At 44.7% G+C, this 24,331-nt stretch overlaps 1 protein-coding gene across 4 annotated transcripts in view; it reads left to right on the forward strand.

The window, feature by feature from the left end:
- The window catches only part of LOC139262840 (protocadherin gamma-A11-like), a 338,634-nt gene that overhangs the window by 111,688 nt on the left and 202,615 nt on the right, over positions 1–24,331 (forward strand). For 3 of the 4 annotated variants that reach the window (XM_070878020.1, XM_070878017.1, XM_070878019.1), the window contains one exon: positions 15,341–15,399. In XM_070878020.1, the coding sequence (XP_070734121.1) occupies positions 15,341–15,399 (59 nt within the window). Of the gene's footprint in view, positions 1–18; positions 2,626–15,340; positions 15,400–24,331 lie in introns of those variants that run through there. The other variant, XM_070878018.1, reaches the window with a different exon arrangement.

Genomic DNA, 24,331 nt, shown 5'->3' on the forward strand with positions numbered 1-24,331 from the left:
TGTTTACATTCAACATCTAACAGCCATCTTTTTCCATACAGTCTTTCTGAACTGCGAGGGGCGGATTATCAAATATTCATCACGACCTTTTGGATCTTACGTTGCACACAGGTGGTTGCCGCAATTTCTTGCTTTGGATTCCCACCGCACTCCGAATGCGAGGACTAATTCAGACAGAGAATGCTAGCGTGGTCTTTTATTTTCCTGCTTTGTATCTGGGAAGAAGCCTCTGGACAGATCCGTTATTCAATTCCTGAAGAGCTGGAGCACGGGGCCTTCGTTGGGAATGTCGCCAGGGATTTAGGCTTAGACGTGCACGATTTAGCTAGTCGCCGGCTTCGGATAATGTCTGAGGCCAGTGAGCGGTATTTTAAGGTAAACTTAGATAACGGTGATTTGCGTGTGAATGTGAATATAGACAGAGAGAAACTATGTGGGCAAAGCGCTAAATGCGTTCTTAACAACGAGATCATAATCGAAAGCCCCGTGGAGCTATACAGCGCCGAAGTAGAGATATTGGATATTAATGATAATTCCCCCAGTTTCTCGAATGATGAGCTCCGTTTGGAGATCGTGGAATCCGTTCCGCCGGGAACGGGTTTCCTGCTCCCGAGCGCGCACGACCCAGACGTCGGCATCAATTCCATCAGCACTTACCATTTGAACGCAAATCAACACTTCGCCTTGGAGGTCAAGAACAGCAGCGACGGCAGTATAACTGCCGTCTTAGTGCTGACCCAGTCTTTGGACAGGGAAGAGCAGGCGTCCCATCGATTACTTCTGACAGCTATTGACGGCGGAACCCCGGTGAGATCTGGCACCGCTCAAATCATCATCACTGTTCTTGACGTGGATGATAACTGGCCAGTATTCGACCAGGCGGTGTACAAGGTGAAGTTACAAGAAAACGTACCGGTCGGCACTTTAGTTATCAAACTCAACGCCACTGATTTGGACGCGGGTTCCAATGGGGAGATAAACTATTCCTTCAGCAGCAGTACCCCGGGTCGAGTGCGTGACCTCTTCAGCCTCGGGTCCAAAACGGGAGAAATGCGAATCAAAGGGGGGCTGGATTTTGAGGAAAGCAGCTTTTATGAGATTAACATAGAGGCGAAGGACAGTATTCACTTTGCAGTTTGCAAAGTTATAGTGGAGATAAGTGATGTGAATGATAACGCGCCCGAGGTAACTTTAATGTCAGTGTCTAGCCCGGTTCGCGAGGATGCCCAGCCAGGGACTGTAGTAGCTCTGATGCGTGTAACGGATCGAGATTCTGGAGCAAACGGGCAGACTCGGTGTCAGATTCCGCAGGACCTACCATTTAATCTCAAAGCCTCTTTAAAGAACACATACACACTGACCACCAGTCATCTTCTGGACCGAGAGCTGGCTTCTGAATATACGGTAGACATAGTCTGCACTGATACAGGATCCCCTCCTCTTCCCACCAACAAAACCATTTTGGTTCAGATTTCAGATATTAACGATAATGCGCCACGTTTTGCACAGCTTTCCTATACAGTCTATGTCCCCGAGAACAACCCTCCTGGTTCTTCCATAGGTTCCGTCTCCGCTTTGGATCAGGATCAAAACCAGAATTCACATGTGGCGTATTCGATCCTGAACAGCCAGATTCACAACATGCCTGCGTCCGCCTACGCTTCAATCAACTCAGACACGGGGGCCATCTATTCCCAACGCTCGTTTGACTACGAAGAATTCAAAAGCTTTCAGTTCCGCGTTCAAGCTCGAGATGCTGGATTCCCCGCACTCGACAGCAACGTAACTGTGAACGTCATCGTCCTGGATCAGAACGATAACGCCCCTCAAATCATTTCACCGTTAACCAGGAATAACTCTGGAATAACTTTGCCTCGCTCTGCGGACCCGGGCTACCTCGTGACCAAAGTGATGGCTGTTGATGCAGATTCTGGCCAGAATGCTCGGTTGTCCTATCAATTGCTGCAAGCCACTGGCTCAGGCCTGTTCACCGTGGGGCACGGTTCGGGAGAAATCAGGACAACCCGTCATTTCGTGGAAAAAGACGACCCTATTCATAAACTGGTTGTTCTAGTGAAAGACAACGGCCACCCATCCCTTTCTGCCACGGTCACTATCAGCTTATTAGTAACAGACAGTGGTGCAGAAACTCTGTCAGACCAAACTCCACAACCCCAGGACATCCGCTATTCTTCCAATTTAGCTTTTTATTTAATAATCACTTTGGCTTCAACCTCCTCCATTCTTCTAGTGGTTCTAATTGTCCTCATTGTGACTATGTGCCATTCTGATAGAACTAGATCTGGCTGCTGCGAATCTTCCACCTCCTGCTGTAATTTAAGACGGTGGGATGCGAACGACACTTATCCAAATTCCCATCTATATCTTCAAACTGTACCCGATTATAAAGGAACCCCCCACTTCGTTGAGTTGGTTGGGAATGGCTCGCTCTCTCGAACATACTCCTATAAAGTTCGTCCAAATCAATTATCAAATAAGGGGGATTTCGTCTTTTTAGCACCATACAATACAGCAACGTTGCAAAACGATGCCGCAAATACCGACACGCTTCTGGCAGAGTGGCGAGGGGAGTTGACCAATAATTGGAAAAATCCACACTCTGAGGTGAGTTGCACCAAAGACAATTGCTCAAGCGAAAGTTGGGGAAGCAGTGAGTGTTTGATGACTTCACTTATTTCTAGCTTCCTGGGCCATATGATTTCATAACATCACTAGTGAGATCTGAGGATACATTCACACTCCACAAGTTTAGCAGTTGTTCTAAGCAGATAACAGTGTACACCAATGTTAATCATGGACTGTTAATTGATTGCCAAGGCTCCTCTTATTCCCAAATGAGGGCGTGTCTGTCACTCAGCTTCCTTCTAGTCCCAGGTTGGTACCTGATACAATACTCATTTAAAAGGTAACTGCAGCATTGGTGTCAGGCCAAACCACTTTCTACCAAAACTACGTTTTGGAGTTGGAAATCAAGCTGGGAACTTCACAGGTCAAACTAAGCAAAGTTTCAGTTATATAGCTACTTTTTCATTGCTACAATGCATAAAAGGAAACAAAATAACAGTAGGATAGTAACATTATTAGAACATTGAAAGCTTCAACTGATGCGGTTACTGAGATAAAGACTATACCATTTAATTAGTGAATTTCATCAATATTTGAAGAAGAATATAAATGGGTATTAAGAAAAGGCAGGAAAATAAGGAGATATTCCCTAGAATTTAGAAGAATGAGAGGTGATCTCATTGAAACATATACAAATCTTAATGGGCTTTGCAGTGTAAATGCGAAGCATTTTTCCCCTGGCAACTTTTGAACGGGGTCACATTCTCAGAATAAGGGGTTGGCTAATTAGGACTGACATGAGGAGAAATTGAGGAGAAATTTCTTCACTCAAAGGGTTGTGAAACTTTAAAAATATAAGAATGTAAGAAATAGGAACAGGAGTAAGCTATAAGGCCCCTCGAACCTGCTGCACCATTCAATAAAATCATGCCTGATCTGATCATGGACTCAGTTCCACTTCCCTTCCCGCTTCCCATAACCCCTTAGCCCCTTATTGTTTAAGAAAGTGTCTATTTCTGTCTTAAATTTATTTAATGTCCCAGCCTCCACAGCTCTCTGAGGCAGCGAATTCCACAGATTCACAACCCCCTGAGAGAAGAAATTTCTCCTCATCTCAGTTCTAAATGGGCGGTTCCTTATCCTAAGATCATGCCCTCTGGTTCTAGTCTCCCCCACCAGTGGAAACAACCTCTCTGCATCGATCTTGTCAAGCCCCCTCATAATCTTAAACGTTTCTATAAGAACACCTCTCATTCTTCTGAATTCCAATGAGTAGAGGCCCAACCTACTCAACCTTTCCTCATAAGTCAACCCACTCATCCCCGGGATCAATCTAGTGAACCTTCTCTGAACTGCCTCCGCAGCAAGTATATCCTTTCGTAAATATGGAAACCAAAACTGCATGCAGTATTCCAGATGTGGCCTCACCAATAGCCTGTGCAGCTGTAACAAGACTTCCCTGCTTTTATACTCCATCCCCTTTGCAATAAAGGCCATTCTCCAGCCCAGATGACTGTGAATGCTCAGTCATTGAGTATATTGATGAAAGAGATTGATAGATTTATTGGATATTAAGGGAATCAAGAGCTATGGGGATGGTGTGGTAAGGTGGGGTTGAGGTGAAAGATCAGCCATGATCTTATTGAATGGCAGAGCAGGCTCAAAGGGCCAAATGGCTTACTCCTGCTCCTACTTCTTATGAAATGGGTATTATACATATTATACAGTTAAAAGTCTGGGTGTGATGTGCTCAATGTCATCATTCTGTGCTGTTATTTTTGTGATTGCTACAAGTGAGATCTTTATCCAACATAGAGATTAGACGTACGAGAGCCACTGGAGAAAACCATGCTGCAGCACTTCACTTTGAAATTGCATTGAATAAAGCTAAAGCGCAGTGCCAAATCTAGTTTTAATAAATTCCTTGAACTCTTGGGTACTTTATAAAACTACACAGAGCTTGAAATGTATTCAAAATATGGACATTGCAATTGCACTGTAAAGCCATATCTTAATCATCTTATAACCATGCCAGTACAGACATTTCTCTTCTAGTTCTGAAAATTCAATTTGGAACTGGACAGTAAAAATAAGTTACTGCGATGCTGCAATCAATAGCGTAGCTTCAGGTCCCAGAATCTGTTTTAACCTTGGAACTAAGATAAATGCAGTTTAAAGAGCAGTCGTTTCACTCCCTGTCATTATGATATCATGGGGTGATTTTTAACTACTGGCTGCTTATTCATCACATGATAAACGGACAGCCTGCAGATGAAAAGCAAGGGTGTGGACCGTTGTTGTCCCTTCTGTGCCCAAGGCCTGCCTGATGCAATTGTCTGGTGGGCTTGAAAATGGCAAACAACACACTCACCTGTTTCAGGCGAGGTGTATTTAAATATGCAAATTAAGATCCTATGCCATTGTGGGACCCCCAATTGTGATATTGACATACAAATGGGTAGAAAGTGAACGGTGCATGCTCCAGGCATTTGTAACAGACAGTGACTTAAAATAAAATGTATTGGTTCCTGTGATGTGGGCGGCACTGGCAAGGACAGCATTTGTTTCTTAATGCTTATTGCACTTGAGAAGATGGTGATGAGCCTCCTTCTTGAACCGCTGCAGTTCTGTGGTGAAGGTATTCCCATGATGCTGTTAGGGAGGGAGTTTCAGGATTTTGACCCAGTGACGATAGAGGAATGGCGATCTATTTCCAAGTCAGGATGGTGTGCAACTTGGAGAGGAACTTGCAGGTGATGGTATTCCCATGCGTCTGCTGCCCTTGTCCTTCTAGGTGATAGAGATCATTGAGTTTGGGAGGTGCTGCCAATGAAGCCTTGGTAAGTTGCTGCAGTGCATCATGTAGATGATACACACTGCAGCCACGGTGGTGCAGGGAGTGAATGTTTAAGGTGATGGATGGGTGGGGTGCCAATCAAGCGGGTTGCTTTGTCCTGGGTGGTTTTGAGTTTCGAGAGTGTTGCTGGAGCTGCACTCATCCAAGCAAGTGGAAAATACGCTGGAAAGACTTTGAGGAGTCAGGAGATGAGACATTCGCCATAGAATACCCAGCCTCTGACTGACCTAAGCAGCGGTCATTAAAGTGACCGCTGGTGGCCACTACACCAAAAGGTCCCAAAACTTTTTCTTTGTGGGCCCAAGAGGAACAGGAGTGCTCCTCCTGGCCCTACAAAAATACTATGACTCACATCTGGCCACTTCAGGAATTCCCTGAACCCCAGTCTTGATCGATCAGCCGGCTCAGCGTTTGAGCCAGCTGATGTTTCATACTCTCCCAACCGGGGAGCTGCAGTGGAGTGCCACTTTTTGTAGCCACAGCTCACTGGCTGAGTTGAAAAGAGACCCAAAACTGGAAGGTGTTCAGTCTTTCCAACATTAGTTTCAGGCAGGGTGACCTACCTGCTTCATAAAGTTCACACTTGCTTTGGGTGGGAGTAGAACCCCCACCCATCATCAGCAGGATTGTTAAAAAGATAAAAGCTCATGAAATTAAGGGAAAAGTGGTGGTATGGATATGAAGCATAGAAACATAGAAAATAGATGCAGGAGTAGGCCCTTCGGCCCTTCGAGCCTGCACCACCATTCAATAAGATCATGGCTGATCATTCACCTCAGTACCCCTTTCCTGCTTTCTCTCCATAACCCTTGATCCCTTTAGTGATCAGGGTCATATCTAACTCCCTCTTGAATATATCTAACGAACTGGCATCAACAACTCTCTGCGGTAGAGAATTCCACAGGATCACAATTCTCTGAGTGAAGAAGTTTCTCCTCATCTCGGTCCTAAATGGCTTACCCCTTATCCTTAGACTGACCCCTGGTTCTGAACTTCCCCAACATCGGGAACTGTCTCAGTACCAAGAAGCAGAGCCTGGTGGTGGTTGGATGTCTTTCATACTGGGAGGTAGTTTGCATACTGGGAGGGTTAGTTCTGGATCTATTTCTTTTTTACTTTTCATAAATGGCGCAGCCTCGGGTATAGAGATCAGCATTATAAAGTTTGCAGATGAAATGACATTGACAAAGTAGTAGTGATGAGGATAGTTGTCGACTTCAAGATGACATAGGTAGTGAAATGAGCAGAATCATGGCAGACGGAGTTCAATGCAGTGAAATGTGATGTGAGGACTAATATGGAAAGGCAGTATACTATTAATTGCATGAATTTGAAAAGTGTAGATGAGCAAAGAGACCTTGGTGTCCATACACACAAACCCTTAAAGGTGGCAGGTCAAGTTGATAAGGTGGTTACAAATCACATGGGTTACTTGGGTTTATAAATAGTGGAGTGGGATATAAAAGCAAATAGATCATGCTAGAACTTTATAAATCACTGGTTCGGCCTCCGCTGAAATATTGTGGGCAATTTGAGGCCTCAAACCAGGAAAGATGCAAAGGCCTTAGAAAGGGTACAGAAGAGCTTTACCAGGATGTTACCAGGAATGAGGGACTTTAGTTATGAGGAGAGTTTGGAAAAGTTAGGACTGTTCTCCTTCGAACAGAGTAGGTTAAGAGATGATCTAATGCACGTTTTCAAAATGATGAGAGGTTTTGATATAGAGGAAAAACTAATCCATCTGGTGAGTGGCTTAATAACTAGAGGTCACAGATTTAAAATCATTGGCGTAAGATCTAGAGGGGAAAAGAGGAGAAAAGTTTTCACTCAGAGTTGTTGGAGTCTGGAACGCTCTACTTGAAAAGGTGGTGGAAGCTGATTTTTCAAATTATTTTCAAAGAGACTTGGACAGGTACTTGCGGATGAGGAACTTACAGGGTTACAGACAAAAAGTGGGTTTGTGGGACAAAGCACGACTGCTCTTTTAAAGAACCAGCACAGGCATGTCGGACCTCTTTCTGTGCTATAAGTTTCTTTGGTTCTATTTCTCAGTGCTATGTTTGTGTTCATACATATAAACTATACTAATACAGTAATGTAAACTTTCAGTCTAATTTTACCAGGAATAACAAGTTTTTGACTAGTTTTGCTTAAGCATGTATGTGATCTATAATTTGAGTCAAGACTAGTGAAAAATGTAGCAAATATGGTCCTGTTGTTCCATAGCGAAATAATTAACTTTCTTTCCCCAAAGACTGTGTATAGCTGAGATTAAAAAATGTTAGTGATAGGGAATGGAGTACCTTTCCAGTTTTTCGATGAGTATCATGAGAAAATCCTAATAGGTCAGCTAGTGTAGAGGGCTATTTGCAGAATAAAGCTTCCTTCACTGTTGAAATAATATTGTTTAACCTCAGCCTCAGTCGATCCCCAGACTGAAGCAGTGTGACATTTTCTAATTTACTGTTTACCAGCCATCACTGTGGCTTTGTTCCAATTTAATTACTGTTGAATTATAGATTGTTTTCTGCTGTAAATTTACGCCCACCATGAAGTAGGTTGCAACTGCCAAAACTCATTTGTTTCAGAGACCATTATGAGCAACACTGATAGAAAGAAAGAAAGAAAGAAAGAAAGAAAACACTTAAATAGTACCTTATGACACCCTCAGAATGCCACAAAACACACTATAGCCAATTAATTATTTTAGAAATGCAATCACTGTTACTATCTTGGCAAATGTGGTAGCCAATTTGAACACATGTGAGGTCCCTACAACAGCAAATGATTTCAACAACCAATTAATCTGTTATTGGTTGAAGACACAAATATAAATGGGTCAAAATGAGAATGCCCTGCTCCTCTTCAAATAATACCATGTGATCTTTTGTTTCCACTGAATCATACAATCATAGAAGTTTACAGCATGGAAGGAGTCCATTTCGGCCCATTATGTCCGTGCTGGCCAAGAATTGGCTATCCAGCCTAATCCCACTTTCCAGTTCTACGTCCATAACCCTGCAGGCTACGGCACTTCAAATGCACATCCAAGTAGTTTTTAATGTGGTGATGGTTTCTGCCTCTACCACCCTTTCAGGTTGTGAGTTCCAGACCCCCAGAACCCTCTGCGTGTAGAAATTTCTCCTCAAATCTCCTCTAAACCTTCTACCAATTACGTTAAATTTATGCCCCCAGGTTGTTGACCCCTCTGCTAAGGGAAGTAGGCCCATTCTCTCCATTATATCGAGGCCCCTCATAATTTTATACACCTCAATGCGGTCTCCCCTCAGCCTTCTCTATTCCAAGGAAAACAAATCTAGCCTATCTAATCTGTCCTCATAGCTAAGATTCTCCACTCCCGGCAACATCCTCGTAAACCTCTGTGCCCTCTCCAGTGCAATCACATCATTCCTGTAATGCGGTGACCAGAACTGCACGTAGTACTCCAGCTGTGGCCTAACCAGTGTTTTATACAGTTCTAGCATAACCCCCCTGCTCTTTTATTCTATGCCTTGGCTAATAAAGGCAAGCAGTCCATATGCCTTCTGAACCACCTTATCTACCTTGCCTGCCAACTTCAGGGATCTGTGGACATGCACTCCAAAATCTCTTTGTTCATCTACACTTCTCCATGTCCTACCAGTTAACGTGTATTCCCTTTCCTGTTAGCCCTCCCAAAATGCGTTACCTCACACTTTTCCGGATTAAGCTCTAGTTGCCACAGTTCTGCCCAACTGACTAGTTGACTGATACCTTCCTGCAGTCCGCAGCTTTCTTCATTATCAACCACACAGCCTATTTTAGTTTCATCTGCAAACTTCTTAATCATGCCCCCTATATTTAAGTCTAGATCATTGATGTAAACCACAAAAAGGAAGGGACCTAATTCTGAGCCCTGTGGAACCCCACTGGAATCATTTTTCCAGTCACAAAAACACACATCAGCCTTTACCTCAGAGCCAATTTTGAATCCAACTTGCCACTTTGCCCTGGATCTCATGGGCTTTTACTTTAATGACCGGTATGCCATGTGGGCCATGTTATCAAAAGCTTTGCTAAAATCCATATACACTACATCAAAAGCATGGCCCTCATCGACCCTCCTGGTTCCCTCCTCGAAAAATTCAATCAAGTTAGTCAGACATGATCTTCCCTTAACAAATCCACGCTGACTGTCCTTGATTAATCCATGTCTTTCTAAATGAAGCTTTATCCTGTATTCAGGATTTTGTACAATAATTTTCCTAACACTGAGTTTAGGCTAACTGGCCTGTAATTATTCAGTCTATCCTTTTCTCCCTTCTTAAACTAAGGTACCACATTAGCTGTCCTCCAGTCCTTTCGCACCACACCTGAAGCCAGAGAGGATTGGAAAATGATGGTCAAAGCAGCTGCTATTTTCTCTCTTGCTTCGCTTAATAGCCTGAGATGCATTTCTTCTGGGCCTCGGGACTTATCCACTTTCAAACCTGCTAATCCCCTTAATACGTCCTCTCTCACCATGTTTATTTCATCTAAATTTCACACTCCTCCTCCTCGATAGCGGTGTCTGCATCACCCCTCTCTATTGTGAAAACAGAGGAAAAGTATTCATTAAGAACCATACCCACATCTTCCACCTCCACACACAGATTACCCTCATGGTCTCTAACAGGCCCGACCCTTTCTTTAGAAACATAGAAACATAGAAAATATGTGCAGGAGTAGGCCATTCGGCCCTTCAAACCTGCACCATCATTCGATAAGATTATGGCTGATCATTCCATCAGTAGCCCTTTCCTGCTTTCTCTCCATACCCCTTCATCCCTTTCACCGTAAGGGCCATATCTAACTCGCTCTTGAATATTTCCAATGAACTGGCATCAACAACTCTCTGCAGTAGGGAATTCCACAGGTTAACAACTCTCTGAGTGAAGAAGTTTCTCCTCATCTCAGTCTTAAATGGCCTACCCCTTATCCTAAGACTGTGTCCCTTGGTTCTGGACTTCCCAACATCGGGAACAATCTACCCGCATCTAACCTGTGCGTCCCTTGTATGTTTCAATGAGATCCCCTCTCATCCTTCTAAACTCCAATGTGTAAAGGTCCAGTTGATCCAGTCTCTCCTCATATGTCATTCCGGCCATCCCGGGAATCAGTCTGGTGAACCTTCGCTGCACTTCCTCAATAGCAAGAATGTCCTTCCTCAGATTAGGAGACCAAAATTGAACACAATATTGCAGGTGAGGCCTCACCAAGGCCCTGTAAACTGGAATAAGACCTCCTTGCTCCTATACTCAAATCCCCTAGCTATGAAGGCCAACATACCATTTGCCTTCCTTACCACCCACTGCACCCTGTATGCCAACCTTCAATGACTGATGAACCATGACACCCAGGTCTCGTTGCAACTCCCCTTTTCCTAATCTGCCACCATTCAGATAAAATTCTGTCTTCGCGTTTTTGCCCCCAAAGTGGACAACCTCACATTTATCCACATTATACTGCATCTGCCATGCATTTGCCCACTCACCTAACCTGTGTAAGTCACCCTGCAGCCTCTGAGCGTCCCCCTCACAGCTCACACTGCCACCCAGTTTAGTGTCATCTGCAAACTTGGAGATATTAGACTCAATTCCTTCATCCAAATTAGTTATTTTCTTGCTCGTAATATATTGAGAAAACATCTTTGGATTTTCCTTGATTTTGCTTGCCAAGAATTTTTCATGCTCTCTCCTTGCTTTCATAGAAACATAGAAAATAGGAGCAGTAGTAGGCCATTCGGCCCTTCGAGTCTGCACTGCTATTCAATATGATCATGACTTATCCTCGATCTCAACACTATATTCACGCTTTTTCCGCATACCCCTTGATGTCTTTTGTTTCTAGAAATCTATCCATCTCTCTCTTAAATATATTCAGTGAATTGGCCTCCACAACCTTCTGTGGTAGAGAACTCCACAAGTTCACCATCCTCTGAGTGAAAACATTTCTCTTCATCTCGGTCCTAAATTTCGTACCCCGTATCCTGAGACTGTGACCCCTTGTTCTAGACTTCCCAGCCAGGGGAAACATCCTCCCCGCATCCAGTCTATCCAACCCAGTTAGAATTTTATATGTTTAAGTGAGATCCCCTCTCATTCTTCTAAACTCTGTGAATACGGGCCTTGTCGACCCAATCTCTCCTCATACAACAGTCCTGCCATCCCAGGAATCATTCTGGTGAACCTTCCCTGCACTCCCTCTATGGCAAGTATATCCTTTCTTAGATCAGGAGACCAAACTGCACACAATACTCCAGGTACGGTCTCACCAAGGCCCTGTATAACTGTAGTAAGACATCCTTGTTCCTGTACTCAAATCCTCTTGCAATGATGGCCAACGTACCATTTTCCTTCCTAATTGCTTGCTGCACCTGCCTGTTTGCTTTCAATGACTGGGGTACAGGGACATCCAGATCCCCCTGTGCATCAACACTTCAAAAGCCACCATTTAAATAATCCTTATGTTTTTCCTTCCAAAGTGGATAACTTCACATTTATCCATGTTATATTTCATCTGCCATGAGTTTACCCACTCACTGTACCTATCCAACTCGCCTTGCATCGTTATTGAATCCTCATCACAACTCAAAATCCCACCTAGTTCTGTGTCGTCAGCAAACTTGGAAATATCATTTTTAATTTCACCCCTGGACTTTATATACTCCTCTCGAGATTCTGCAGTATTTAGCCCTTGGTATCTGTAATAAGCTTCCATTTTTGTCTTTATCCTACCCTATATGTCCCTAGACATCCAGGGGGCTCTAGATTTGTTAAGCCCACCCTTTTTCTTTAAGGGCAGAGATTTGGTCTGAACCCTCAGGATCTCCTCCTTGAATGTCTTTCATTGCTCTACCTTCAGTAGTTGTTTCCAGTCGATGATGGCGAAATCATCTCTCAGCTTAGCAAAGTTGGCTTTTCCCCAATTTTGAACTTTTATTCCTGATCAAATGAGCAGGTAGCAGCTCCAATAATGCAGTCTGCACTGAAGTGTTTATTTAGTTTGCGTGGTCAAGTCTTGAAACCACAACTTCTGCCTTAAAGGCAAGTGTGCTACCAACTGAGCCAAGCAGACACTGGAGAGTTTCATTGCCACAATTAAGCCAGGTGCAAACATGGATTACTACTATGGACTTACTGCAGTTTGAAATAGGCAGCTATAGTTTGGGTTCCAGCCAACCAGAACCCTATTTACATTTCTTGGCTCCTTCATGGCTGAAATGTAGCTGTCCTTCCCAGGAAGTGGTTGGATACAAAGATGTGAAGGATTTTTCCCAAATTAAATGTTTAACGAATAAGCACAGGAAAACCTTTAACTTTTCCACTCTTCCCCATTTTTCCTTTTCTCTTTATCACTCCCTGTATGTTCCCTCCTGTCATCGTAGAATCATAGAAAATTACGACACAGAAAGAGGCCATTTGGCCCATCGTGTCTGTGCTGGTTGAAAAAGAATTACCCAGCCTATTCCTACATTCCACTGCTAGGTCCACAGCCCTGTAGGTTATGGCTCATTAAGTGCACAACCAAGTACCTTTTAAATGTGATAAGGGTGTCTGCTTCCACCACTCTTTTAGAATGCCTCCATTGATCCCTCCTCTCTCAGATACTCTGTGCTCCCAAATTCCTGTACAAATCCATCATTACTCTTCAACCTTCCTGCTCTCCTGCCGCCGTCCCAGGCTTGACTCCCTCCTCGATAAGCCTACCGCTAAACTCTGTACCTCTCTTAGCATCCTACAAAGGGCCCATCGGGGCATTCATCACTGCCTCCTTACGAGCAGCATCACCAATTATCCCATCTTGCTATCTCGCTGACCTTCCCATCCAGGGTGCCCACTGGGGTCGAATCTTGTCAATCTCCTCATGGTCCAACTCATCCCCCCTCCAACCCCCACTGGCTAGCACTGACGCTGTGGAAGCAGGTAATGGGGCAGCCATCACTGACACTCTCCACAGCTCCCACCAGAATGTCCGTTCACTTGCGAACAACGCCCTTCCCATCCATGAGCTTATTGTGGATAATGGCATCAACATCATGGCCCCCACGGAAACTTGGTTGAGGGCTGATGATACTTTACCCTTAAATGAAGATCCCCACCTACCTATATCTTCAAACACTTTCCCTGCTCAGACCACCATGGTGGTGGTGTGGCTCTCACCAGCAAATCACATCTTGGTCTGTCCCCCTACTCCTCCGGCACTTTCTCCCCCTTTGTTTATCTCACCCTATTCCATCCCTTGCACCACTCATTTAAAATTGTCATTCTTTATCTCCCACCTAAATAGCATAAACATTTTATTACCAATATTTCTTCACTACTTTCCTTCCTCTGCTGTGCACCGAACGACTTCTCATCCTTGGTGATTTCAAACACAATCTCAATTCATCATGCTCTCTCTCCTCTGATTTCACTAGCCGCCTATCCTCCCTTAATTTCTCCATCCATGTAAACTCCACAAACCATATTTACGGCCAGCCCCTTGACCTTGGCATCTCTTGTGGTCTCGCAACTCCCATCGTGTCAATCGCAGATAAGGCCACCTCTGACCAATCCTTGTATTGCTCTCCACCTACATCCCCCTTCCACCTGCCCCCCCACCCCCCCCCCCCCAAAAAAAACCTCCTTCATTTTCCACCCCTGGAAAAAACTCCTGACTCTCTTTCAACTGCTCTTATGAACTCCCAACTGTCCAGACTTTGGCCCTCCATTCAACATGATATTTCTACCAATCTGCTCAATCACACCCTCAGCACAACCTTTGATGCAATTACTCTCTCTCACCCTGGCTGTTCGCCCTGGTACATCCCTGATCTTCGCTGCCTTAAGTAATGGAAAATATGCAGCATAACCGCAGTCAAATCAGGCTGAATATACATTTTGGCTTCTGATGTGAGACCGCCTCAAGCAAATAGCCTCATACTGCCACATCTTGATGCTGTCTACAGTATACTGTTAATTGTTGGAAAGTGAACTTTTCAAACTTTAAAATTGAAGCTTGAAAGTTTCCCAGACAGCCTGATGAACAGTTCTTAATGTTTTAATTTATTGATTAGCTGAAATGACAATCTACTCTTTCGTAGTGTTAAAAATACCACCTGCATTCAGATGCTGGCAAGTTAAGTTCGGCACATGTAAATATAAAAAGACTTACATTTATATAGCACCTTTCACAACCTCAGGACATCTCAAAGCACTTTATAGCCAGTGAAGTACTTTTGAAATATGGTCACTGTTGTCGTGTAGGAAACAGTGCAGCCAATTTGCACACAGTAAGCTTCCACAAACAGTGCCATGATGTATTTTACATCCACCTGAGGGGGCGATGAGGCGTTGCTTTAACATCCCATCCGAAAGACAGCAAATGGGACAGTTCAGCACTCCCTCAGTTCTGCACTGGAGTGTCAGGTTTCTGGTGCTGGGCTTGGAGCCACAATTTTGTAATTTGCAGATGAGCATTGAATCATTGAGCCACAGCTGACACATGCGTGCACAGCACTGTGCTTAGTCTGATTGGAATGCAGAATAACAGAGGCATATGCAACACTCAAAACAGCTACTTTCCTAAGAAGGTACCTGCAATATATTTACATATTCTACGGGCTCTGTATGGCGGTCTAACAAACAACTGCTTAACTTGCTCTGTAAGTCAAAAAAAGTCACAAATTTGAATCTAGAAACCTCTTATTGAAAGTCCAACAGTCCAGTTCAAATGCCTTGTTATAACAAACATACCATCTGAAATTTGTAAATCAGCTTCAGTGCTACGGTGAAAGTTGTTGTTTTAGTGTTCTTTATTCTGTCAATTTATTTTCTTGACCAAAATGTTAGCATTTTATTAATAATTATATGTTTATTTCAACATATATTTTTACAGGTGGGGCAACTGAATACAGACTGGCGTTCTTCAGAGCCTCACATAGTTGGAAAGATCAGGTATTGTGTTTTATTTTGATTTAATCCTTTTAAATTTGGCCCTTGACCATTCCAAACTGAAATAAGTCAAGCTTTATTTATTTTGGATATCTAATTCATTATTTAAGCATTGCAAAGTTGTTATCTTGTTTTAGTCATGTATACATCAGTGCCTTTAAGTTTCTGTCAAGCACTTTTGCTTTGTAACCTGAAAAAGAAAACAATCTATTTTTAAGCATTAGTGCAAAAATGAATAAGCAAAGTGTTGTGTGAATGTATAGGAGTCACCTGAAAAATGTTTAGCAATTATATTCATTTATACAATTATACTGCGCATTTGGCTTTAGCTTTAGATGTGCAACTCGTGCAGAATGAAGTCTCATATTGCTTCAGGTTTATATTCTGATACAGCCAAATTGCAGCTGGTGCAAACATATTGGGTCAGAATTAGTTGTCAAAATTACTGTTATTTGTGCACAAATGATAGGCAACTTTAAGAGTGGGCAGAAGCGAGGTTAAATGCGAATATTCTAAAATTGCTGTTCAAGTTGTTCCGCTCCATTGTTAGTTTCTTGAAAACAACATCTCGCTGTCTGCCGCACCATTGAAATGCATTGAATGGCAAGAAGTTCATGTACTTGCGTGGTAGATATGACCTAAACGTGGCAAAGAAAGTTAATTCTACGCATTTCAACGACAAGATCATTTTTAATTATGGCAAATAAACTTCTCTGGCACTGAAAATTAACTATTGCAATTGTGGAGTCTCATTCCTTCAGGTATTAATTGTTGTTGGAGAGTTAAAAAATATAACTTTTAAATTTTGTTTTCAACTTTTCCTTTGTTTCTTTTTTCTCTCTCTTAATCCAATCTTTCTTTCGCTCTCTTTATCTATTTTTCTGTGCCTGATTTAATGTTGAATTTACCAACTCTAATTTATAATTCCTTCTCATCCTTGCTCTGGTTATTTCACAATCTGTCAATCTGATTGGTTAAGAACATAAGAATTAGGAGCAGGAGTATGCCATTCGGCTCATCGAGAGCAGATATCCTGTTGCTTGGTCACAGATGCCCAGTTTACTTCACTGCCCCATTATCAGCTTGCATTTTCAGCAATTGGCCATGCAAAAATTTAAAAACCTAAAATGTGCAGAGGCAAGTATAACTAACAACTAATTGTCATTAGATGCCCTGCTGCAGCAAATTACTTAAACTTTAAAATTAAAGTTACTGCATTTACAGTTTAATATTAATAAAGAGCCATCTGTTTAATTGGCTTCTTACCAACTTATTTAAAAAATCCCTGGTATTCTCTATTTTTCGCCAATTTGAGAACAGTGTAGTGCTACCTGTATTACCCAGCGTAATAGATGGGGAATTTGAGGAGCTTCATAAACATAAACAGTATGAAATGGGGCGGGGAGTCGGGAGGTGGAGCGGCAGCGTGGTGAGGCCTACAAGAGGCCCAACAGGAGCGTTGGAGAGGCCAGCGGGGAGTCGAGAGGCGGAGTGGCAGCATGGTGAGGCCTACCAGGAGCATCGGAGAGGCCAGCGGGGAGTCGGGAGGTGGAGCGGCAGCATGGTGAGGCCTACAAGAGGCCTACCAGGAGCGTCGGAGAGGCCAGCGGGGAGTCAGGAGGCGGAGCGGCAGCATGGTGAGGCCTACAAGAGGCCTACCAGGAGCGTCGGAGAGGCCAGCGGGGAGTCAGGAGGCGGAGCGGCAGCATGGTGAGGCCTACAAGAGGCCTACTAGGAGCGTCGGAGAGGCCAGCGGGGAGTCGGAGGCGAGCCGGTGCAGCTGCAGCAAGGAGGCAAAAAAGAAGTAGAAAGAAATCGAAAGGTGATGTCACAGCCAAGAGGGTAAGTGATTAGCTGGTGATTTGTGAGTAGTTTTTCTTTTTCTTTTCTTTATCAGTAAGTAACCTTTTAGCATTGTTGTTGCCAAATTAAGTTAATCTAAGGGTTAAGTCATGGCAGGAGAGCTCGGACACGTGTTATGCTCCTGCTGTGTGATTTTGGAAGTAAGGGACACTCCCAATGTCCCTGATGACTACATGTGCGGGAAGCGCATCCGTCTGCAGCACCTGACACACCGCGTTGCGGCACTGGAGTCGCAGGTGTATTTACTCTGGAGCACCCACGATGCCGAGAATGACGTGAATAGCACGTTTAGTGAGTTGGCCACACCGCAGGTAAAGGGTACGCAGCCAGATAGTGGATGGGTGACCAACAGAAAGGGCAGTGGAAGGAAGGTAGTGCAGGGGTCCCCTGCAGTCATCCCCCTGCAAAACTGATACAACGCTTTGGGTACTGTTGAGGGGGATAACTCATCATGGGAGAGCAGCAGCAGCCAAGTTCATGGCACGGTGGGTGGCCCTGCTGCACAGGAGGGCAGGAAAACGAGTGGGAGAGCTATAGTGGTAGGGGATTCGATTGTAAGGGGAATAGACATTTCTGCGGCCGCAACCAAGACTCCAGGATGGTATGATGCCTCCCTGGTGCAAGGGTCAAGGATGTCTTGGAGCGGGTGCAGGAAATTTTGAAGAGGGAGGGTGACAGCCAGTTGTCGTGGTGCATATAGGTACCAGCGATATAGGTAAAAAACAGAATGAGGTCCTACAAGACAAAGTTAGGGAGCTAGGAGGTAAATTAAAATGTAGGACCTCAAAAGTAGTAATCTCAGGATTGCTACCAGTGCCACGTGCTAGTCAGAGTAGGAATCGCAGGATAGCTCAGATCAATATGTGGCTTGAGCAGTGGTGCAGAAGGGAGGGATTCAAATTCCTGGGACATTGAAACCGGTTCTGGGGGAGGTGGGACCAATACAAATCGGACGGTCTGCACCTGGGCAGGACCAGAACTAAAGTCCTAGGGGGAGTGTTTGCTAGTGCTGTTGGGGAGGAGTTAAACTAATATGGCAGGGGAATGGGAACCTATGTTGGAAGACAGAGGGAAGTAGAATGTGGACAGAAGCAAAAGATAGAAAGAAGAAAAATAAAAGTGGAGGGCAGAACCCAAGGCAAAACACAAGGCAAAAAGGGCCAGATTACAGCAAAATTCTAAAGAGGCAAAGTGTGTTAAAAAGACAAACCTGATGGCTCTATGTCTCAATGCGAGGATTATTCGGAATAAGGTGGACGAATTAACTGCGCAGATAGCAGTTAATGGATATGATGTGACTGGCATGCAAAGAGATTTAGATAGGTGCAAAGAGATTTAGATAGGTTAAGCGAATGGGCTAAGGTTTGACAGATGGAATACAATGTCGGAAAGTGTGAGGTCATCCACCTTGGGAACAAAAACAAAAAAAGGGAATACTATTTGAATGGGGAGAAATTACAACATGCTGCGGTGCAGAGGGACCTGGGGGTCCTTGTGCATGAAACTCCCAAAAAGTTAGTTTGCAGGTGCAGCAGGTAATCAGGAAGGCGAATGGAATGTTGGCCTTCATTGTGAGAGGGATGGAGTACAAAAGCAGGGAGTTACTTCTGCAACTGTATAGGGTATTGGTGAGGCCGCACCTGGAGTACTGCGTGCAGTTTTGGTCGCCTTACTAAAGGAAGGATATACTGACTTTGGAGGGGGTACAGAGACGATTCACTAGGTTGATTCCGGAGATGAGGGGGTTACCGTATGATGATAGATTGAGTAGACCTGGTCTTTACTCGTTGGAGTTCAGAAGGATGAGGGGTGATCTTAGAGAAACATTTAAAATAATGAAAGGGACAGACAAGATAGAGGCAGAGAGGTTGTTTCCACTGGTCGGGGAGACTAGAACTAGGGGGCACAGCCTCAAAATACGGGGGAGCCAATTTAAAATCAAGTTGAGAAGGAATTTCTTCTCCCAGAGGGTTATGAATCTGTGGAATTCTCTGCCCAAGGAAGCAGTTGAGGCTAGCTCATTGAATGTATTCAAGTCACAGATAGATAGATTTTTAACTAATAAGGGAATTAAGGGTTATGGGGAGCGGGCGGGTAAGTGGAGCTGATTCCACGGCCAGATCAGCCATGATCTTGTTGAATGGCGGAGCAGGCTCGAGGGGCTAGATGGCCTACTCCTGTTCCTAATTCTTATGTTCTTATGTTCTTATGAGACATGGCTCCAGGGTGATCAAGGCTGGGAACTCAACATCCAGCAGTATTCAACATTTAGGAAGGATAGACAGAAAGGAAAAGGAGGTGGGGTGACGTTGCTGGTTAAAGAGGAAATTAATGCAATAGTAAGGAAGGCCATTCGCTTGGATGATGTGCAATCGGTATAGGTGGAGCTACGGAATACCAAAGGTCAGAAAATGCAGGTGGGAGTTGTGTACAGACCACCAAACAAGTGTAGTGAGATTGGGGACAGCATCAAACAAGCAATTAGAGATGCATGCAATAAAGGTACAGCAGTTATCATGGGCGACTTTAATCTACATATTATTGGGCTAACCAAACTGGTAGCAATGCAGTGGAGGAGGAATTCCTGAAGTGTATTAGGGATGGTTTTCTAGACCAATATGTCGAGGAAACAACTAGAGGGCTGGCCATCCTCGACTGGGTGACGTGTAATGAGAAAGGACTAATTAGCAATCTTGTTGTGCGTTGCCCCTTGGGGAAGAGTGACCATAATATGGTCGAATTCTTTATTAAGATGAAGAGTGACACAGTTAATTCAGAGACTAGGGTCCTGAACTTAAGGAAAGATAACTTCGATGGTATGAGACGTGAATTAGCTAGAACAGACTGGCGAGTGATATTTAAAGGGTTGATGGTGGATAGGCAATGGCAAATATTTAAAGATCACAGGGATGAATTTCTACAGTTGTACATCCCTGTCTGGAGAAAAAATAAAACGGGGAAGGTGGCTCAAATGTGGCTAACAAGGGAAATTAACGATAGAGTGTTAAATCCAAGGAAAAGGCATATAAATTGGCCAGAAAAAGCAGTAAACCTGAGGACTGGGAGAATTTTGTAATACAGCAGAGGAGGACAAAGGAGGGGGAAAATAGAGTATGAGAGGAATCTTGCTGGGAACATAAAAACTGACTGCAAAAGCTTCTATAGATATGTAAAAAGAAAAAGATTAGTGAAAACAAACGTCGGTAGGTCCCTTGCAGTCAGCTTCAGGTGAATTTATAATGGGGAACAAAGAAATGGCGGATGAGTTAAACAAGTACTTTGTTTCTGTCTTCACGAAGGAAGACACACATAACCTTCCGGAAATACTAGGGACCGAGGGGCTAGTGAGAAGGAAGAACTGATGGAAATCCTTATTAGGTGGGAAATGGTGTTAGGGAAATTGATGGGATTGAAGGCCAATAAATCCCCGGGGACTGATAGTCTGCATCCAAGAGTACTTAAGGAAGTAGCCCTAGAAATAGTGGATGCATTGGTGATCATTTTCCACCAGTCTACCGACTCTGGATCGGTTCCTATGGACTGGAGGGTAGCTAATGTAACACCACTTTTTAAGAAAGGAGGAAGTGAGAAAACGGGTAATTATAGACGGTTAGCCTGACATCAGTCATGGTGAAAATGTTGGAATCAATTCTTAAAGATGAAACAGCAGCACATTTGGAAAGCAGTGACGGGATCGGCCCAAGTCAACATGGGTCTATGAAAGGGAAATCCTGCTTGACAAATCTTCTAGAATTTTTTGAGGATGTAACTGGTAGAGTGGACAAGGGAAAACCAGTGGATGTGATGTATTTGGACTTTCAAAAGGCTTTTGACAAGGTCCCACACAAGAGATTGGTGTGCTAAATTAAAGCACATGTTGCGATAGAGAACTGGTTGGCAGACAGGAAGCAGAGAGTCGGGATAAACGGGTTCTTTTCAGAATGGCATGCAGTGACTAGTGGGGTATCGCAGGGCTCAGTGCTGGCACCCCAGCTATTTACAATATACATTAATGATTTGGATGAGGGAATTGAGTGTAATATCTCCAAGTTTGCAGATGACACTTAGCTGGATGGCAGTGTGAGCAGTGAGGAGGACGCTAAAAGACTGCAGGGTGAATTGGACAGGTTAGGTGAGTGGGCAAACGCGTGGCAGATGCAGTATAATGTGGATAAATGTGAGATTATTCACTTTGGTGGCAAAAACATGAAGGCGCAATATTATCTGAATGGCAGCAGATTATGAAAAGGGGAGGTTCAGCGAGACCCGGGTGTCATGGTTCATCAGTCATTGAAAGTTGGCATGCTGGTTCATCAGGCGGTGAAGAAGGCAAATGGTATGTTGGCTTCATAGCTAAGAGATTTGAGTATAGGAGCAGCGAGGTCCTACTGCAGTTGTACAGTGCCTTGGTGAGGCCTCACTTGGGATTTTGTGTTCAGTTTTGGTCTTCTAATCTGAGGAAGGATGTTCTTGCTATTGAGAGAGTGCAGCGAAGGTTCACCAGACTGATTCCCGGGATGGCAGGACTGACATATGAGGAGAGACTGGATCAACTGGGCCAGTAGTCACTGGAGTTTAGAAGGATGAGACGAGATCTTATAGAAACATATAAAATTCTGACGGGATTTGACAGGTTAGATGTAGGAAGAATGTTCCCGATGTTGGGGAAGTCCAGAACGAGAGAACATAGTCCAAGGATAAGGGTTAAGTGATTTAGGACTGAGATGAGGAGAAACTTCTTCACTCAGAGAGTTGTTAACCTGTGGAAGTCCCTACCGCAGAGAGTTGTTGATGCCAGTTCATTGGATATATTCAAGGGCTTAGATACGGCCCTTACGGCTAAAGAGATCAAAGGGTATGGAGAGAAAGCAGGAAAGGGGTACTGAGGTGAATGATCAGCCATGATCTTATTGAATGGTGGTGCAGGCTCGAAGTGCCGAAGGGCCTACTCATGCACCTATTTTCTATGTTTCTATGAAATGGGCGTCACAATGCCCGAAGATGTTGGTCCGCAGCCAGTTTGAAATTTTGCCTCGGGCTTCTTCTGCATACATCATCATCATCATCATAGACAGTCCCTCGGAATCGAGGAGGACTTCTTTCCACTCCAAAGTGAGTTCCTGGATGGCTGAACAGTCTGATACTGGAGCCACAGATCGTGTTGCAGGTGGGACAGACATTCGTCGGGGGAAGGGGTCGGTCGGGCTGGTTTGCAGCGCGCTCCTTCCGCTGTCTGCGCGTGGCCTCTTCATGCTTCTTGCGTCGAGCCTCAAAGAGCTCAATTCCCTCCTGGATGGACTTTCTCCACTTCGGGCGGTCTGCGGCCAGGGTCTCCCAGGTGTCAGTGGTGATGTCGTACTTTACCAGGGAGGCTTTGATGTTTAAGCTGTCCTCTTTTGGCTCGTTTACCATGAAGGAGCTCCACATAAAGTATTTGCTTAGGGAGTCTCGTATCTGCCATGCGTACTATGTGGCCTGCCCAACGAAGCTGATCGAGTGTGGTCACTGCTTCAATACTGAGGATGTTAGCCTGGTTGAGGACATTGATGTTGGTGCGCCTGTCCTCCCAGGAGATTTGCAGGATCTTGCGGAGACATCGTTGGTGATATATCTCCAGCGACTTCAGTTGCCTTCTGTACATCGTCCATGCCTCAGATCCATACAGGAGGGTGGGTATTACGACAGCCCTGTAGACCACGAGTTTGATCGTAGATTTGAGGGTTTGGTCTTCAAACACTCTTTCCCGCAGGCGGCCGAAGGCTCCGCTGGTGCACTGGAGGCGATGCTGAATCTCTGCATCAATGTCTGCCTTTCTTAATAAGAGGCTCCCGACATATGGGAAATGGTCCACTTTGTCCAGGGCCGCGCGGTGGATCTTGATTATTGGAGGGCAGTGCTTTGCAGCGATGACAGGCTGGTGAAAGACCTTTGTCTTACGGATGTTAAGCGTAAGGCCCATGCTTTCATATGCCTCAGTGAATACATTGACTATATCCTGGAGTTCAGCCTCTGAATGCGCACAGACGCAGGCATCGTCCGCATACAGCAGCTCAATGACAGAGCTTGGGGTCATCTTGGACCTGGCCTGGAGGCGGCGTAGGTTAAACAGCTTCCCACTGGTTCTGTCATTTAATTCCACTCCAGCGGGGAGCTTGTTGATTGTGAGGTGGAGCATGGCGGCGAGGACAAGAAGGTTGGAGCGATAACGGAGCCCTGTTTGACCCCAGTCCGGACGTGGATTGGGTCTGTAATGGATCCGTTGCTAAGGATCACGGCCTGCATGTCATCGTGAAGCTGGCGAAAGATGTTGACAAACTTTTGGGGGCATCTGAAACGTTGAAGGACGCTCCATCGACCCTCACGGTTGACAGTGTCAAAGGCCTTTGTGAGATGTATAAGGGCTGGCCCTGCTCCTTGCATTTTTCCTGCAATAGGCGCGCTGCAAAGATCATGTCTGTTTTGCCCGGTAGGGGATGAAATCCGCATTGTGATTCCGGGCAGAGCTACTTGGTCACAGGGAGAAGACGATTGAGGAGAACTCGAGCGACAACTTTCCCAGTGGCTGAAAGCAGGGAGATTCCCCTGTAGTTGCCGCAGTCGGACTTGTCCCCCTTTTTAAAAATGGTCACAATCACCGCATCTCGGAGATCTCCCGGCATGCTCTCCTCCCTCCAGATGAGAGAGATGAGGTCATGTATCTGCGCCAACTGTGCCTCTCCGCCATATTTTAGTGCCTCAGCAGGGATTCCATCCGCACCCGTAGCCTTGTTATTCTTAAGCTGTTTTATGGCTTTGCCTACCTTGTGCAACGTTGAAGTTTCACTGAGTTGGTGGCAGGTTGCATGCTGCAGGATGGAATCGAGAACACTCGAGTCAAAGGCAGAGTCTTGATTGAGGAGATCTTCAAAGTATTCCCTCCAGCGGGCGCTGACAGCCTCGGTGTCCTTGATGAGTGTTTTCCCGTTCTTGGCCAGGAGTGGGATGGGCCCTTCAGAGTTTGGACCGTAAGTGGCCTTGACTGCAGTGAAGAATCCTCGCATATCATGGCTGTCGGCCAGTTGTTGTATCTCCT

This window comes from Pristiophorus japonicus, chromosome 4, assembly GCF_044704955.1.
Source record: "Pristiophorus japonicus isolate sPriJap1 chromosome 4, sPriJap1.hap1, whole genome shotgun sequence".
NCBI classification, from domain to species: domain Eukaryota; kingdom Metazoa; phylum Chordata; class Chondrichthyes; family Pristiophoridae; genus Pristiophorus; species Pristiophorus japonicus.